This window comes from Colossoma macropomum, unplaced genomic scaffold (genome assembly GCF_904425465.1).
Source record: "Colossoma macropomum unplaced genomic scaffold, Colossoma_macropomum, whole genome shotgun sequence".
NCBI classification, from domain to species: domain Eukaryota; kingdom Metazoa; phylum Chordata; class Actinopteri; order Characiformes; family Serrasalmidae; genus Colossoma; species Colossoma macropomum.
Window position 1 is genome coordinate 3,717,543 of NW_023494804.1, and position 19,915 is coordinate 3,737,457.

The 19,915-nt window shown below is 39.4% G+C and overlaps 1 protein-coding gene and 1 long non-coding RNA gene across 2 annotated transcripts; both read left to right on the forward strand.

Moving 5' to 3' along the window:
• The first annotated feature begins 2,476 nt into the window (after positions 1–2,476).
• LOC118824471 (protein mono-ADP-ribosyltransferase PARP14-like) lies at positions 2,477–16,643 on the forward strand. Its single transcript, XM_036594644.1, is given in 12 exon segments — positions 2,477–2,968; positions 4,161–4,279; positions 5,807–5,849; positions 8,244–8,306; positions 8,392–8,619; positions 8,733–8,960; positions 9,263–10,825; positions 11,005–11,586; positions 11,747–11,892; positions 13,987–14,151; positions 14,153–14,162; positions 14,247–16,643. Coding segments are annotated over 12 exon segments (3,618 nt in total). The 5' UTR covers positions 2,477–2,778; the 3' UTR covers positions 14,528–16,643.
• Positions 5,857–7,904, forward strand: LOC118824472. The gene is made up of 2 exons (XR_005008612.1): positions 5,857–6,168; positions 7,411–7,904. It is a non-coding gene; the product is annotated as an uncharacterized LOC118824472 (long non-coding RNA).
• Positions 16,644–19,915: the final 3,272 nt, after the last annotated feature.

The window sequence follows — 19,915 nt, forward strand, 5'->3', positions numbered from 1 at the left end:
GCCCATCTTTAATGTGTTTCAATATGTCAGTTACAACAGACTGTTGAATGATATGCACTGTAAGGCTTTACATAACAGAGGAAAGTCAAGAGTTTTCATATCAGTCTTACATCTTTTTATATTTCAGCAACATTTCATGCTGATATATTCTTTGATTTGAGTTCTTTCACTAAATATTTTAGTTTAAATTGGTTTAAATTTTTTTTCTGCTTGAATCATGATTTCCTTTGCTTACTTTTTGGAGCACCTTCACAGAGCTTTTACATGAACATTATGTAAGTTCCCTTTTAAGGTCTTATTGGGTTTCTTAATCTCAGAAAATAAAGAGGAATTTGAACACTCCTGTGTGGCCATCGGTTAAAAGTTCTGTCACCGTCGGCTGGTTATTTGCTTATATTGGGGTCTGTGTACAGTTAAGAAATAATCTCATTATTAACCACTCATTCATTTTTCAGTGATAGCTTTTAATATAATTATGAGTTTAAGGGAATTTAATACTTTTTCCCAAAAATACACCTCTATACATGCCTTGGGCATCTCTTTAAACATGCTAATGCTCAATTTCAATACATAGTAATAACACACTTAATAGTCTAAAACTCTGGTCAGTCCACTGTTTGTATTTTATTCCAGGAAGGTTCAACATTTTACAGCCTCAAAAATGTATATTAGCTAATTTATAATTGCATAAATAATTTTGAAGTAAAAAATGAATATTCTTAAAATGGGTTTTGATTAGTGTGAGTGTATATGTCTGTCTGTCTGCCCTGCAATGGATGGACTGGCGACTGTCCAGGGTGTTTCCTGCCTCCCACCCGATGAACACTGGGAACGCCCTCTGTGACCCAAAAGGATAGGTGGCTTAGAAGATGGATGGATGGTTTTTGATTATGTTCTCTCTCAACAGGTGCTTTTCCAGATGCTTTGGAAATTTTAGACCAATTTCAAACCTTTCTTTTTTTAAGTAAAGTCTTAGAAAAGCTTGTTTTCAAACAATTAAATGCTGATAACAAGTTTTGTGCTAACCATAGTACTGAGACAACATGGGTTCATGTTGTGAATGACCTCAGGCTCAGCACTGATGCACAACATCCTTCTGTTCTGGTCTTATTGGATCTTAGTGTAGCTTTTGAGACTGTTAATCACAAGATTCTAATCCACAGTTTTGAATTCTGGGTAGGCCTCTCAGACAGTTTTAGAAGAGTTTAAATCATATTTCGTTAAATAGAAAGTTCATGGTTTCAATGGGAAATCATTCATCAAAATGAAACAGTTCTTGTGGAGTCCCACAGGGTTCAGTTTTAGGGACTTTACTTTTCTCTTAGTACATGTTACCTCTAGGTGAAATCATTAGGAAATATCATATCAATTTTTATAGCTATGCTTATGACACAATTATACATTTCTATTCCTTTTAGTAATCAAGACTCTGTTGTGTCAGATGTTTTTCAGTGGATCGAACAAAATTTTCTACAACTAAATGATGAACAAACTGAAATAGTGATCCTCAGTACTAAAACTCAGAGAAAGCTGCTTTATGAGAAGCTCAGTTCTTTAGCTTCATATACTAAACCTGAAGTAGGAAACCTGTGTGTGATCTTAGACTCTGAGTTCTGTTTTAATTTCCATGTAAACACAGTCACTAAAGTAGCTTTTTATCATTTGAGAAATATCGTTGAAGTTTGGCCTTTTCTATCTCAGAGCGACGCAGAGAAACTTGTTCATGCATTTGTTACAAGCAGAGTTGATCACTGTAATGATTTTCTTATTGGACAAAACAGTACATCCCTTACAACTCGTATGCGGCAGTACAGAGAGATCAGATTACTGCCGTTTAGAAAGAACTGCACTGACTACTTTCAGGACAGATTTTGAAGTTCTGCTGCTAGATGTTAAGGCTCAGTGTGTTTAGGAAATGTAGTGTCTGTGTCCTCAGCTTTTATTTGCAGTTTGTTGGGTCTCAACCACTGTAATATCCGGACTCTGACCAGCCAAATCCACAAAACTATCAGTAAAAACTATTATACATGAGCCCATTTTTTTTGCCCAGAAGTGTATATATATATATATGTCCAAACAGGAAATATTATATATTAAAATATTATATATCAAGGTTCATTCAATATATATCAATGTTCATTTAATATGTATCAAAGTTTATTATGTGTGTGTATATATATATATATATATATATATATATATATATATATATATATATATATACACACACACACATATGTTTGTATGTGTGTGTGTCTGTGTGTGTGTGTTTGTGTGTATACAGTAGTAAAGGAAACAAAATGAAATCAGTGATTTTGGGATGTTTCCAGCCCAGTTATGGCAGAGTCTGTACAAATCTGCCATCCGGATTTAGGCCAGTGTACTTGGGCAAAGCGTCAGAACTGACACGGGCTGCCAGCCTTGGACCAGCTGCGTGACGCTCGGCTAACAGGAACTGGGCCGAAAAGGGGTCAGTGTTTCATGGCTAACGTTAGTTGTGGCGTTCCGGGTAGTGTAATTCACATCCTTCACATCTTCTGTTGTGTTGTGGTTCCTGTAGAATTTTTGAAAAATGGTTGGGGTTCCCCTTTAAGTTAAGTGTATGGTTTAACTCCAGGCTCATTCCTGCTAAACGAAACCAAAGTGAAACGGATCCGGAACTGAGCGACGAGACTGAACTTGGAATCCGTTCCACCTTAAAACCTGCCGCAGTTCACTCAGCACAGGCTGATCAGGGCTGAGCGGCTCCTCCTCAGTTTCAGAACTGAGAGAGGAGAAATGGAGGAATATCTTCACCCCATCAGTGTGGAGGCTGTGGAGGGTCGCTGGCCGTCAGCCTCCACCAGGACCCTCACTGCCAAACTCCAGATTTACTTTCAGAGCAGGAAGAAGTCTCAGGGTGGAGACTGTGTGGTGAGTTTCTCCGAGGACAGCAGCGCCGCTACTGTTCTCTTCAGATCAGCTCAGAGTGAGTAGTCGATTAAAAATGTACGGTATTATGTATTTCATACAGACTCTCAGCTGATTGCAACGCCAGTGTTTCCCTAAAGCTGAACTGAAGTTGGCTTCTTCTTTGAATTTTCCGTTCCACCTTAAGTGCTGTTGCAGAGACGCTGTTTCGCCTGTAGGCGGCACTGATGAGTCAGTTTCATTCATGAATATGTAATCATTGTAAAACAGCACTGAGTTTCCTTCTTAGACCACTTGCACTAAAAATATAATAATAATAATAATAATAATAATAATAATAGTGGATTCAGTGGTCATATTCATTGTATAAATCACAACAATAAAATCATATGTCTATACTTAGGGAACTGTAGGATGTGCAACAAATGGTGAAATTTTATAATGCAGCCAAACATAGTAGATGGTACATTGATGTCAGAGTTAGTAACAGATTGTAGCGACTAAAATTCACTTTAACATGGAAAAATAGCACTTTATAAAGTATTATAGCTTAGTTTCAGTCTATCTCAGAGTGATGACCTTTAAAAGCACCATGATATTGTATAAAGAGGCCTTATTGTGCTATATGAGCTGTGTAGAGACAACAAAATAAAGGCTTCAAATGTGTTGACCCACTTGTTCCATAATAGCTCACCCTCTTATGACAGAACAGGATTTTTAAAGAAATATAACTTGCTTTCAGACTTGTTCAAAGTTACCTTTGCCCTTAAAAGAACCATGATATATCGTATAAAAAGGCCTTATTTTGCTATTTTCATCTACAGACTTTAAATAAAGAGATAAAACACACTGGACCACTAAAATTTCACTGCAACAAATGGTATCTTGTCAAGTGAAATGATCTTATATCTTGTTAAAATATCTAACGTTTCCCATTTTGAGATTTTTTTTCTTGAAGGAATTTTGCCAAAATACTAAACAAGTAGTCAATTTTGGGAGCCCTCAGGTCATGACCTTCTCTGTTTCAAGTGTCCGTGGAAAAAGGGCTTGCAAACAAGATTTTTTGGTGATAAGATAAGATAAGATAATCCTTTATTAGTTCCACAATGGAGGAAATTCACAGTGCAGTGTGTGCACTCTTTCTAATTGAGATTTCGATATAAAAACGATTATTCTTTTGGTCCTACTTGGAATTGTAATAATACTTTAGCTACTGCTCTTCATTGAAGACCTCCTGCTTTTCGTTCCAGCTCGAGATCAGGTTCTGGCTAAAGGAGATCACTCCATAACTATTGAAAACCAGCTGGTGAAACTGAAGGTGTTCAAACCCGGTGATGAAGGAAATCAGACCGCAGAGACCAGCCGAGCAGTAAGTGGACAAAACTGCTTATGTTTTATTTGTAACTTTTAAGAAACGGTATTGCTCTGCCAGTTCAGCGGTAGTTTTGAGGTACCTTCATAGCCAATAGATCTTCATGGGTCCACCAATCAACCAAGAACAAAACCATCTTCACAAAGCCATGAGATTCATTTTGGGGTCATCAGCGGTTCAGTTACTGCATCACGTGTTTATATTTTGTTTATATTGGCTGCTTCTATGTGCTCTGTTATATCAAACTTGATTACATGATGTTACCGACCACCCAAGAGGATAAGCGGCTTAGAAGCTGAATGAATGAATGTGTTACCGACTACGCAAAATACAATGCATAGGTTTTCTAGAATTAAACTGCCTCCATAATAGTACTTCGTCTGCCATGTGATATTTGTTCATATGTTGTTCTCGTAAGTGATCACTCTGTGCTGCTGCCCACCAGCAGAGGGCGACAGTAGCGAGTGCCACCTGCCCAGGGAACTCCAATTCCCAGAAGCCCATGCTGGTTGGCTGATTAGCACCAACCAGGCACACCTGGGCCATGCTGCATTTAAGCCCGTGGCAAACAGCAGTTTGGCATTGCACCTTTGTAGAGGGGTGACCGGTGTGTTAGCTGAATCAAAATGACCAAAGAAAGTTAAATAAAAGGAAGGAAAAGACACAAACAGGTCCAAAACAAAGAGAAAAGAAAAAAAGAGGGCTGAAAAGAAACTCTGCCCCAAAATACCAGAAGGTTAAAATGAAATTCAAACTCCTCATAACAGAAAAGTGAAAAGGAGCACAAAAAACAATACAAAAAAAAAGTTCATCTTCCTTGTATGACTATAGAGGAATTGTTTTGCTGTCTGGTTATTATCAGTTGTATTTTTGGAGAGCTTCCTTTGTCTGAGACGTTTCAGTGTCTTTTTTCTTTGTCTTTTTCCCGCCATTTTTCCAGCCCAAGTCAGAGAACTTTTAATATGAAAGAATCCATTCACTTACTGAACACAGAACAGCCTTTTAACCTTTTAACACTGCTGTTATATTTTTAAGAGCTTTTAAACACCGTTTATGGAAGTTCAAAATGGCGCCTCATGTACGTTCATGACGATTGTGAGCACGAACATCCAATGAGCTGCTCCGCTCGCCAACCAATCAGCACTCAGTAGCAGTAATGTTAGCGTCCTGCTGCCCAAAACCCGTTTGCTGTAGAAAAAAGGAAACATACAGGACGGTTTACTTTGCTTTTTTTAGTAAAATACATCCTTCTACTTTAAAATTAAAGGAAAGTTCTGGGCGAGTGATTAGAAACTATTAACTTTTCATGTTTAGCAGTTTTCTCTCTGTACTTTGGCCCTCACTGCCCCAAAGCTAAGCTTAATCAAAGCTATAATGAACCAATTAATCGATTATGCAAGTCATCATTAGTCATAGCCCTAAAACAAATACAACCCCTTCCATATAGTGGTGCTTGAAAGGTTAGCTGTGTTATGAATCAGAAACAGTTGATGAAGTTGACCAATTGTGATGTTTCTGTATTAGGCTGGAGCAGGAAGTGCTATGGCAGTTGACCTTCAGCAACCAGGTGGGATATTGTTTGCACATCTTAAACAAAAAAACAAAACCTTATTGTTGGAAATAATCTGCATTGTTTATAGAAAATGACAAACTATTTTAAACTGTTTAATTTTATATAAAGCAACTTTAGTGACGTAATTATATTTAATTCCCCCTCCAGTTCTAATCTGGCAGAGAACTTAGCAAAGAAGCTCTTGAGACCACAGATGTATTATGTATAGTCAGATGTGGTCAGTTAGCGACAGTTGGTGGCTAGATGAAGGAGATCGGTGGCTGGCGGAAACAACTACATTGGGAGAAAAATTTGGAAAAAGTACCAGTGTTACGTTCCCCTCAGATGTAGCTAGGGGTGGAGAGGAAATAACATGGCATGTGATGGGAGACGGAAGGGAAGGACACAAGGACACAGTAGTAGCGTTTTCAGTCAATGCTTTACTGCTTCTCACTTGCAAAAGTGTATGATACAAGAATAATATTTACAAGGGAAAAGAGATGATACAATAAGCTGAGCTGAGAATGAGTATAGGTTAAAAGAAAAGGAGTTAATTAGCCACTGGTTATACAAGAACACTGACTAATGTGACCCAACCAACCGCAAAGGTGGACGGAGGACGGTGCCAAAGAAATGAAACAAAGAAACCAAAATCTAATCTGCCTAGCCAAGGCTAATCCTCACCAAAATACAGCGGGTGGCACTCGCCCCTTACCTGATGTGTCTAAACAATCCAACCACTACTGTGTATTTATATGTATAGGCGCACCCAACTTGCCTGTCCACACATTGTGCTGGGGGAGAGAAAACAGAGAGAGAGAGAGAGAGAGAGAGAGAGAGCTAGAGAGGGAGCACAGGAGACTGACATTACCGGTTACATTTCACTGCTAGAGTAGCACAGCTTGCCATTATGGCCAACACCATAAGTCTCATGCACACTAAATGCTCCCACACATGACTAGTCTCAGCTGAGTCCTTTTATCTGCCAAGGTCCACCATCTGGATTGGTGGAGAGAAGAGCACAGCCAAGCATTCGATGTCCACATTGGCCCATTGGATGCACACCCTGCACAGCGATCTGGTTGGGTAAAAGGGGAGAGAGAAAGCTCTCCCAAAAGAGAGCAACGTTAGTTTGTGGCTTACACACAAAATCAAAGATAAACCACAAACGGCGCTTCTAACATGTTTATGCTCGAGAAAAAGCATCTGCCACCACATTATGAACACCTTTCTTGTGTTTAATATCCAGCGTATAATCCTGCATTAAAAGGGCCCACCTCATCAAACGCTGATTTTGATTATACATCCTGGATAAAAAAACACCAAAGGGTTGTGATCAGTATGTACTGTGACAGGCAAACTGCTTGATCCAACATCACATCAAGTTAAAATGTGGTGCTAAATTTTCCTTTTCGATGGTAGAATAATTGAGTTGATGTTTGTTCAATTTTCCTGAGAAGTAACACACAGGAGGCACTACACCGCAGCCATCCTCTTGCAATAATACTGCTCCTGCACCAACTGTACTGGCATCAACCTCCAATTGGAATGGCTTTGTAAAATCTGGAGCAGCAAGAACGGGCGCCTCACTTAAGAGCACTTTCACACTTTGAAATGCACGTTCACAGTCAGAGGACCACCGAAATGGTACGGAAGGGCTGAGCAGTCTAGTAAGAGGCTCAACAACAGTGGACAAGTTTCTACAAAACCCCCTATAGTACCCAGCCATGCCTAGAAACTGGCGCAGTTCACGTCGTGTGGCTGGAGTAGGGAAGTCTGGGAGAGTTAATGACACTTATACAGAGGATTTGTTAGCAGTGAAAAGATAATAACAAGAAAGGAACAGAGCATAAAGAAAACTAAACCCTGAGGCCTAGAAGAAAACAATGGTAGGCTAGGCTATGCTAGGCTAAGCTATGCTAATAGCAACATAGGAACAAAGAAAACAAAGGAGAAGGGAGGCTAACAGCAAGGTTAGTGTAATGTTAATGCTAATGGCTTATGCTGATGGTTGCTAATGGATATTCCGATGGATAATGCGAATGGCTAATGCTAATAAAAAAAAAAAAACTAGAACAAAGAGAGAAGGAGGCTACAGAATATTATAGAGTCTTGTCAAAATCAGTTGGTTTTATGATCTCTTGCTCTTGTTTTTGGACACTCATTTTGGTGTTTCTATGCATCAGCAAAGCAGTGTGGTGCTGTAATCCTGATTGAAAGAAAGCAGCGGTTGCAGTGCTTGAACTCTCACAGCGAGCATTTCGCGTTTTGCAATTATTTGATGTTTGTCGTTCGCACATGTATCTCATTATGTGGCATTACTTCAGGAAGAACCACAGTCATTCACGTTTTCTTCTCCCTCTTGTGTTGAACAAATTACATCATTTTGTCTCAAACTTCCACCTGTAGGGAGTATTTCAGAATGGACTGATCAGGAGGTACGCATGGGGTCAGTCAGTCTACCTCCAAACGGTGAGTCTTCTCTTCTATCCTTAATAATGGCTGCAAAGATAAACCCACTGTGACGCCATCTTGCTTCCACTGATTTTGCCTCCAGTTAGCCCTGATGGGATTCAGAGTGACCCAGCTGAGGAATCGCTCAAGGATTGTTTGGAAGACCCTCCACAGTCCAATAATGTGGCACTGGAGAAACTTCCAGACAGCTTTTCCAAAGATGTTCTTGTGCTTTTACTGGAGAAAATCAGTGGTGTTCCTGAAAAGGAGTTCACCCTGGAGTTAATAAGAGAATCAAACATTGCTGTTGTGATCTTTAATGACCTCGAAGGTATGTCCTTGACAACCTCCTCCAAAACTGAGCCAACTGTGTATCATTGAGCCCTGAGTAGAACCCATCAAACTGTCAAACTGTCATTTAAGCTTTTTTTTTTCTTTTCCCAGTTGCTGAGAAGTTTCTCATGGAGAGCCGGAGCCATAAGAAGTTCCAGCAGTATGGTGTTAGAGCTCGAGCTCTGGAAAAACGTAGAAGTGTTAAAGTGGAAAACGTACATGGCGAGATCTCAGCAGACCTGCTAGAAGTTTACTTTGAAAAGTGCATTGGAGCTGTGGAGAAAGTCACCATGATTCCAGAAGAGCAGGCTGCCATAGTCACATTTCACAGTGAAGAGGGTAAGTAATTGGTGTTTTCTGTCTTGGAGATTACCTGAAGTAAATTCTCAGATCAACATATACAGTCATATGGGTGTTTTAAACTTATGACAAGTTTTAAGTGAAAGTATGTATGTCTTCCACAGAGAACCTAAAGCATTTTCTGCAAATTTTAGTTCACTATTTCTATGAATTCACTGCATTTCATAAATTGGGGAAAAAATAAAAATGTGCCATAAAATGCAGCCTGTGCAAAAGTTATGTTTCATTTCTTCCCCCAGTTTTGTATAAATTGGAGAATAATTGTCATCCTCCTTTTCCAGATGTAAAAAAAGTCCTGGGAAAACGATGCATCATTAACAGAATTGTCTATATATACCCATATTTCATATCTTTGGGTACTGCCTTGTATGGCAAAGACAGACCAACATGGGCACTGCCCAAACCTTTCACAGAGAAGATCCATCCTGCTATCAGGGAATTCCTCAATAAGAAGGGGCTGATATCTTCCATCTGTCAAGAGATGATCTCACTTTTCTGCCACGTGAACATGGACAAAGCTGAAGTACAGCTTAGTCCTCATTTTACACTCTTGAAGCAGAAGGGTATAACCAAGAGTCACATAATAGACACCTGGAAGAAAAATGCCACAGATGGCTTTAGAAAAATACTCTCCAGCTACGCTGTTTTTGAGCATCAAGTGATCCCCTCTGTTTGGTCTGCAGTAGAGAAAGACATCTGGTCAGTAGTGAAAGACAATGCTTCTGTCAGGATGTCTGACGGAGTCCTGGCAGTGGCTGGAATGGCTCAAGACATTAAACTGCTCACGCCAATTTTGAAAAATCTTTTAGAGACGGCATCAGATCAGGTGGAAAGGGACAAGAACGGCATCTCAGAAACTTTCGAGGTGCCCCCTGCCATGTTCTCGTTGCTTCTGCAGGAAGGACTTCAAAGCAGAGCTGCAGCTAAATATCCCAAGCTGGAGCTTGCATACAAAAAAGACACCAATCAGTTAACATTGCGTGGTCTTCCTGTGGAAATTATTAACATCAAAAGTCACGTCCTTGAGAGGAAACTGAACATGAAACAGAAGATTCTGAAAATGGATGCTTCGTTACTGGAGTTCCTGAGATCAGTGGACTGTGAGGTGATGTCAGGAGATCTGTTCACATCCAAGGGAATCAGTGCAGTCTGCACAGTTGAAAATGGGGATGTTGTGTTGACTGGGAGCTCCGACAGATCACTGACTGTGGCAGAGAAAGCTCTTCAAACGGCACTTGCGTCCAGTACCCTCTCTTTAGAGGACTTGGGTGTGCTTGAAAAGCCAGAATGGCGCTCTCTCAACGATCAACTGTGTGAAACCTACAACTCCAGCAAGAAAACGGTGATTGTAAAACCCTCAGAACAGAAGGATAGACTTGTAGTGTTTGGCTTTCAGCAACCAGTCTTGGAGGTCAACAAGAGCCTGAAGAAATTCATCAACACACGCTCAAGAATTGAAAGAGTTATTCAGGTCAAATCATGCGCTGTGGTGAAGTTCATAGACGAGAAAAAGGCACCTGCTTGGCAGAAATTTGTAAAGCCCAATGAGGTAACAGTTCATTTTGACCAAAAAACACCCTCGATCCGACTGTCTGGGGAGCGTGTGCACGTCCAACCAGCCGTAGAGAACTTTCAGAAGATTGCAGACGCTCTCCACACGGATAGGCTGACGATTAAGAAAGCAGGTGCTAAAAAGTACTTCCAGGAGCATGGAAGCATGTTCTTAGTGCTGATAAAGGAACATAGATTTGTGGTCGTGTTTGATGAAAGGCCAGGTTCTACCACGAAAGAAGGACATGCCATTCAGGAAAAGGCACCTGTTGTCAGATCCTCAGCATCTCCTGGTGAGTCTCTTGTGCAGTTACCTGTCATAGTTACTGTAAGTTGGTGTGCTTCTTTTTCTTTGCTTAAGATTTTTCTCTCATTATTCAGCAATTTTAAATTGTTAAAAATAAAACTACATTTTGTCAAATTTACCATGTTCTTTTTTTAATACTTAATATGAACATTGGCGACAATCTAGAACCCTCTGCAAATGAAGACTTTGTGAAGGTGGGTGAGGAGTTTGAGCCGGCGGTGTTTCAGCTTTGTGGAGAGACCCAGCAGGACCTGAATGAAGCCCGAGAACTGATCAACAGCTTCCTTGTGAAGGAACAAACGAGTTCATCCATCCAAGACCCCTCCATCAACTATTTCACCAGAGAGGATGCAAAGATGCTGACTAACCTGCAGAGGGAGCTCACGGTCAGCATCCGGTTGAAGAAGAACGGCCCAGAGCTGGTCATCATCGTGGAGGGCCTGATCCGAGACGTGGTCAAGGCGGAGAGCGCCATCCGGGACATGATCCGCAAAGTGGAGAAGAACGAAGCCCAAAAACGTGAGGTCTTCATGGTCACCAGCTTTGTAGAGTGGCAGTACCTGGACAGCGCAAATCAACTGGTACCTTTTGACATTTTAACCAACTATGACTTGGAGGAGGCTTTTGTACTGAAACAGTCTGGCTTGAAGATCAGGATCAATAACGAGGAGTTTGAGGTGGATTTAACCCAAAGAGTTGCTGTTGGCAAAAGCGAGAGGATTGAATTGAAGAGAGTTGACCGCAGAGGTAAGATGCTTCATATGGTTTATGAACAAAATCTTCGGCTATAATCATTCATTTCAGCATATGTATTCTTCTACCTCCATTTGTCTATTATCTTTGTCATGTATCTATAATGACTAATGACTGGCTTGATTATTACTTTTACCGGTACGTCTTTTTGTAGATGACTCCTCTGTGCCTCTGCCCGGTCACTGGGAGGACATGACGGGAAGCTTTGTTAAGCGGGTCCAAATTCAACAAGGCAGCCAGGAATACACAGATGTGGAGAATGAGTTCAGAAGAACTGGACTGAACAGTAAAATCCTTAATGTAAGATGACTGCAAAGGAGGGGTCACTCTATGCTTGTCCACATAAGCAGTTACTTCTAGGAAATAACTGGTGTTTTTCTAAGCTACATCAAAGCAAACACAGCTAAACACAGACATGTAAGGGTTGCCTTATCCAGCTAGTTAAATACAGTGGTGCTTGAAAGTGTGTGAACCCTTTATAATTTTCTATATTTATGCATAAATTTGACCTAAAACTTTATCGAGATAGATTCTCACACAAGTCCTAGTAGTAGATTAAAAAGAACTAAACAAATGAAACAAAAATATTTGCGTTGATCTTTTATTTATTGAGGAAAATGATCAGATATTACAAATCTGTGAGTGGCAAAAGTATGTGAACCTTTAGGATTGTGATGTGATGGCAATCAGGTGTAAGTGACCACGTTGTTTAATTTAAAGAACAGGGATCTATCACAGTCTGATCTTCACAACACATGTTTGTGGATGTGTATCAAAGGAGATTTCTGAGGAGCTCAGAGGAAGAGCTGTTGATGCTCTTCAAGATGGAAAAGGTTACAAAACCATCTCTAAAGAGTTTAGACTCCACCAATCCATGGTCAGACAGACTGTGCACAAATGGAGGAAATTCAAGACCACCGTTAAGCTCCCTATGAGTGGTCGGCCAACAAAGATCACTCGAAGAGCAAGGTGTGTAATAGTCCACGAGGTCACAAAGGGACCCAGGGTAACTTCTACTAGCAACTAAAGACCTGTCTCACAGTGTCTAATGTTCGTGAGTCCACCATCAGGAGAACACTAAACAATGGTGTGCATGGCAGGAATACAAGGAAAAGCCGCTGCTCTCCAAAAAGAACATTGCTGCCCATCTGCAGTTTGATAAAGATCACATGGAACAATGTTTTGTGGATGGATTAAACCAAAATAGATCTTTTTTGGTTTAAATGAGAAGCGTTATGTTTGGAGAAGGGAAAACACTGCATTCCAGCATACAAAACCTTATACCATCTGTGAAACGTGGTGGTGGTAGTATCATGGTTTGGGCCTGTTTTTCTGCATCTGGGCCAGGATGGCTTGTCGTCATTAATGGAACAATGAACTCTGAATAATACCAGCAAATTCTAAAGGAAAATGTCAGGACCTGTCCGTGATCTGAAACTCAGGAGAACGTGGGTCATACAGCAAGACAACAACCCTAAGTACACAAGCCGTTCTACCAAAGAATGGTTAAAGAAAAATAAATTTAATGTTTGTAAATGTTGTGGAAAGACTTGAAGCAGCAGTTCATGGGAGGAAACCCACCAACATAACTGAGTTGAAGCTGTTTTGTATGGAGGGGCTAAAATTCCACTAAGCCGATGTGCAGGACTAATCAACAGCTACTGGAAATGTTTAGTTGCAGTTATTGCTGCACCAGATACTGAAAGCACAGGTTCACATACTTTTGCCACTAACAGATCTGTAATATTGGATCATTTTCCTGACCAAGTTTAATATTTTTGTGTCATTTGTTTAATTTGGTTCTCTTTGCTTACTATAAGGACTTGTGTGAAAATCTGATTAAGTTTTAGGGCAAATGCATTGTTACAAAACACTTTCAGTAAATGTTACAGTGAGAAATAGTGGTCCAGTCTGCTAGAAAAAACAGCACTACCAAAACTAGCTAAACTATCTTGTGTTTTTATATGCTGGTATGTAGGTCAGCAGCAGTGCTGGTCACCAGTAGAACCAGCATATGCAGTTTTTTGGATGCTGGCATGCTGGCCAAGTTAATATGCTGACCGGAATCAAACATTTTTGTTGCTGTCCAAAAAAAAACAAGAAAAGTATTTGTTTTTTGTGATTTTTAGTTTTCTACATAATATGAACACAGCAAATGCAACTTGCTCTTATTTCAAATCAAACCTTGGCACAAACAACCCTCATTTAGATAAAGTCTTCTTATTGCATCAGCTTTAAAGACAATTGCTCTGAAGTTGCCAGTAAAGTTATTTTTCTCACTTTGTGAACTGACTTACCAGCTTGTTCAGTCTTGCAAAAATTGTTCGCTATTGATTGATGCCATCAATGGAGCAAAACAAAGTTAGATTTGTTTGCATTGTGTGATGTTCTTAGATCGAGAGAGTCCAGAACAGCACTCTGTGGAGGAGCTTCACAATCCAGAAGAATCACTTAGATGACAAGAACAAGCACAGAAACAATGAGAGGAGGCTGTTCCATGGCACCGGCTCAGATAAGATCGACAAGATCAACCACCAAGGCTTCAATCGGAGCTATGCTGGGGACGCATGGTATAAAACAGCTGTACAGACTTACAAATTCAAAGTTTCTTAATGTGTTTCTTTTATTTATTTTCTGTTTTGTTTTGTCTGAAGGTGCTGCATATGGGAATGGTGTGTATTTTGCTGTTGACCCAAGTTACTCAGCCAGGGGATACTCCAAGCCTGACCAACAAGGTCATAAGCACATGTATCTGGCCAGAGTGCTGGTTGGTGACTTCACTACAGGGAAGTCTGGTCTTCTTTTACCTCCAGCCAAGAGCTCTACAGCCACAGATTTATATGACAGTGTCACTGATAATCAACAAAACCCAACGATATTTGTGATCTTTCATGACGTGCAGGCGTATCCAGAATACCTGATCACCTTTCAGTAGGAGTAGGAATTTATTTTTAATTAGCAATTGTGGATTGATTAAGGAACTTGCTGTCCTTTTTTGTTCTTATTGATATTACTGTAAGATGCACATTTTTAGTAAGTACTCAGAGCACTGACCGTTTGCAAAATAATGACTGACCCATCTCTCAGCCAGCCACATTCACCATCAAGCAAAAATCTTTGTTTTAAAGGTTAAAGGTTACTGAGGAACGTTTAATTAGGACACATTATCTTGATCATCTGGAGGGTGGTTTGTTTTTTTTACTCTTAATGTTGAAAAAGTTCAATGACAAAACTATTAACAGGCTCTAAGGCAGGCATGTCAAACTGGGGACCTTCCGGGCCAAAGTGCTGCAGAGATCAGCGTTTACCCTCATCTGACGCTCTTAAATTAGTTCATAAAGGCCTTGCTAATTAGCTGATGAGCTGAATCCAGTGTGTTTAATGAGTGCAGTGTTTTGGCTCTCGAGGACTGGAGCTTTAAGATGAACTAAAGTTCATTGAGGTTATTTTACTTGCCAATGCTAATTTTGATATGATGACGATAAACAACTTCTAGCGACCTTAACTGGCTTTTCTCAACTTAGCTGTTTATAGTTAGCTTGATAAATTAGTCAGATTAAACACCCTTCTGAAAAAAAAAATAAAAAAAACAGCATGAGTTCCATGCTGGTCTGTGCTGGATTATTTGGGTCTGGACCTGGTCCAGTGCTGGTTTTGCTGGTCACCCACCATGGTCACCATCAGATTAGCGTATCATTGCTTTTGGAACAAAACCTCATATCCAATTTTTTTCCGTTCTCCTTTTTTTAAAAAATGTATTTACATAATTTAAAAATGTCAGCTGCTCTTTATATTCTATCAAAATTTCATGATGAACGGACCAAAAGAAAATAGCCCAAAATTAGACAAAATGTTTACATTGACTGACTTACATGGAAAGTTAAGAATTTTTGTTCCTTCTCCTCTAAAATTACCCTTTTGGAGAACATTTCATTCCGACTGACAAAATCCTGATTTGACTGGTGAACATCATGCTAGTCTATGGGGGTTTGCTTTTTTTTCTAGCAGGTCGAGACTGTAGACCCCTCACATTTGAGATTGCATCATTCCGTGTAAATATTAATGCGCTTATATATGTAATGATGCCATTCGTATCATCTCATTAAAGTTTGCTGAGTAGAAGAAGACGAGTTCTCATCAGCATCTAACTCTGCACTGAATAGCTCCAACGTTAGCATTAGCGCTAGCTCATCTGAAGGGGCAGCGTCATTCAAACCTCCTCAGTTATCTTTAAAGCCAATGGCTGTAACGTCCACCAGATGAAAGACGTAATTATTGTAAACATGGTTTCCAGAATGCTTTTTCTCTATAAATACAAAGGGTGCTACAGATACAACCAGGTAGCCTGACCTCAAAGTTTGACATGGCAGCAGTAACCAAAGGAGGAGGGGCTGGTCAGAATTTTGCAAACGGTCAATTGTTGGTGAAATGTATAACAATCTAATATCTAATCTATCAAATATGACCTATTTTGCTTGTAAGGTCACAATGACTGCTAGAACAAATGTGCAGAATTGACATCAAAAGTTATTTCAACTTATGTAACTGCATGAAAAATGAAGGTTATTATAGTTGCAAGATTTTTTCCACACTGACAAGATTTAACATCAGATATTGTGACATTCCCTGAAGCTTTCTTGCTATGCAGTACTTCCTACTGCCACAAGAGGTCAGGAAACACAAATGCACTGAGATCATTTAGTTGCAAAGGCAGAACAGACGGGCAATCGTTTATAATAAGAGTTTACAATAAAGCGCTTTTCTTTTGTTTGTATTATCATATATGTGTGCAAAAACTATAATTAAACAGACGGTTGTCAGGTGTGGACCTCCTGAGACCCCCAGCCTCTGTGTTAAGTACATTTTTTCATTATTCTTGCTATTTATTGCTAGTAGTATCTGCTAACGACACAAAATTAGCAGCATTGAACAGGAAGTAGTTTGTGAAAAAGTGATATCCTCATTAAGACAGTGGGCTTAAATTCTTTTAACATTTTAAAATTGCTTGACATGCACCAACTGACCAGTCCATTAAAACAGACTGTAGTCCATCTGTTTCTCTGCATACTTTGTTACCCTGTTCTTCAGTGGTCAGGACCCCCATGGACCCTCACAGAGCAGGTATTATTTTGGCAGTGGATCATTCTCAGCACTGCAGTAACACTGACGTGGTGGTGGTGTGTTAGTGTGTGTTGCGCTGGTACGAGTGGATCAGACACAGCAGTGCTGCTGGAGTTTTTAAACACTGTGTCCACTCACTGTCCACTCTATTAGACACTCCTACCTTGTCGGTCCACCTTGTAGATGTAAAGTCAGAGATGACAGCTCATCTGCTGCTGCATAGTTTGTGTTGGTCATCCTCTAGTCCTTCTTCAGTGGTCACAGGACGCTGCCCACAGGCTGGATATTATTGGTCAGTGGACTACTCCCCCATTGGCAAGGACTTTTTCTTTGACCAGTTCATGATGTAATTTCCTTTGTTTCTGTGATGTCTGCACAGAGAATGCACAATGAAAACAGCATCATTTAAAACACTGAGCTAATAGCATCATTTTGTAAAGCATGACCAGCTGCTAAACTCATTTACATCAGCTGCTCTGTCGACAGAAAAATGTTCTAGCCTCATGTTTTCTCATCTGCACGTCCTTTGAACCCTCTCAGCTTCAGAATTTCAGATCTGACCATCTATCATTATATAACCCCCCTCTCAATCTTCTACACTCTGCCTGCAGGAGGGCTAAAAGAATAGGATGGTCATTCATCACCACAGAGTGGAAACGCTGACCTCCTTTAAATTATAACTCGGAATCACCCGAGTCAGATATCAAACGCTTTACTGGAAGTCCAGTTTAATCGCTCTGCTGTTCCTGACGCACTTTAACTTCATTTATATTTCAGAACGTTCTGTTTGATCCTGAGAACATGCTGACTTTAATAATTCACCTTTTTGTGTGGTAGCGCTTAGAATTATTGCCAGTCTTATGAGGAATGACCACTGTTTATGAGAAATCTTACAGTAACCCAGCAGCTTCCTCTGTTCAAATTATATTGGCCATCTTAAACCCTGTAATGAAATGTTTGATGGCCTTTTACAGTAAATACACAGATTTAGTGTGCTTAGAAGAACAGGTTGATTTACAGTAGACAATCATTTCAGTGTGGAAGTTTATTTATTCTGTATTTGGTGAGAAACTCTAACTTAAGTTGCTGAATTATGTCAATAAACATTTATGCAAGACTTGTGTTTATGTTTTCAGTGTATTTTGCCTCATTCCTGTTCGCGTGGCATTTTCTTTCATATCTATCCGTGTGTCTGTCTGTCTGTCTATCTGTTTGTCTATGTATCTGTCTATCTGTCTATGTATGTATCTGTCTATCTATCTGTCTGTCTATCTATCTGTCTGTCTCTCTATCTGTCTGTCTGTCTATCTATCTATCTATCTATCTATCTATCCATCTGTCTATCTGTTTGTCTATGTATCTGTCTATTTATTTATCTATCTATGTCTGTCTATCTATCTATCTGTCTGTCTATCTATCTGTCTGTCTCTCTATCTATCTATCTATCTATCTATCTATCTATCTATCTGTCTGTCTGTCTGTCTGTCTGTCTATCTGTTTGTCTATGTATCTGTCTATTTATTTATCTGTCTGTCTGTCTATCTATCTGTCTGTCTATCTGTCTGTCTCTATCTGTTTATCTATGTATCTGTCTATCTGTCTGTCTGTCTATCTATCTAACTATCTGTCTGTCTATTTATCTATCTGTCTGTCTATCTATCTGTCTGTCTGTCTGTCTATCTCTCTGTCTATCTATCTGTCTGTCTGTCTATCTGTCTGTCTATCTATCTGTTTATCTATGTATCTGTCTATCTATCTATCTGTCTGTCTGTCTATCTATCTGTCTGTCTATCTATCTATCTATCTTCTGTCTGTCTATTTATCTATCTGTCTGCGCTGTCTATCTGTCTGCGCTGTCTATCTGTCTGTCTATCTATCTGTCTGTCTGTCTATCTCTCTGTCTGTCTGTCTATCTATCTGTTTGTCTATGTATCTGTCTATTTATCTGTCTGTCTGTCTATCTGTCTGTCTATCTATCTATCTATCTATCTATCTATCTGTCTGTCTGTCTGTCTGTGTATCTGTCTGTCTGTCTGTCTATCCATCTATCTGTCTGTCTGTCTATCTATCTATGTATCTTTCTATCTATCCATCTGTCTGTCTGTCTGTCTGTCTGTCTATCTATCTATGTATCTTTCTATCTGTCTGTCTGTCTGTCTGTCTGTCTATCTATCTATCTATCTATGTATGTGTTTGTCTGTCTATGTATCTCACTAGATGTTCCAGATGTTATCCATATATATGTTTTCTATGATACTGTGTTCTTTATTGTACTTTGTGCTGCTGCTATAGACAACTTTCCTTCTAGGATTAATAAAGTGATCTTGTCTGTCTGTCTCTATCTATCTATCTATCTATCTATCTATCTATCTATCTATCTATCTATCTATCTATCTGTGTGTCTGTCTGTCTATCTGTGTTTGTCTATGTATCTATCTGTCTATGTATCTGTCTATTTCTCTATCTGTCTGTCTGTCTATTATCTGTCTATCTGTCTATCTATCTATCTGTCTATCTGTCTGTGTATGTATCTGTCTGTCTATCCATCTATTTGTCTGTCTGTCTGTCTGTCTGTCTATCTATCTATGTATCTGTCTGTCTATCTATCCATCTGTCTATCTATCTATCTATCTATCTATCTATCTATCTATCTGTCTATCTATGTATCTGTATGTCTGTCTATGTATCTGTCTGTCTGTCTATGTATCTGTCTGTCTATCCATCTGTCTGTCTGCCTGTCTATCTATCTATCTATCTATCTGTCTGTCTGTCTATGTATGTGTCTGTCTGTCTATGTATCTCACTAGATTTTCCAGATGTTATCCATGTATACGTTTCTATGATAAATACTTATAGTATTGATATAATGTCAATGCAGTACTTTTAAATAATAATAATAAAAAAAAATTGGGCACAGTTTATTATTACTTAACATATTGAAAAAATGAAACAAATCTAAAATGTGCCAGAACATTTGCACAGGCACATGTTCTCTGTGGAGGATGTGTTCACTTATTTACACCTAAAGTCAACAAAAACATGTCGTGTTTAGGGATGTGCAAACGTTTGCATGTGACTGCCACAGAGTTTTAAAATGAAAAATTTTATAATAGGTTAGTTTTTGTGGGGTGGGTTTTTGGGTTGGGGGTATCCAAACTGAAATGTCTTTTATTTAGCATTATAGATAATAACACTCTGAAGT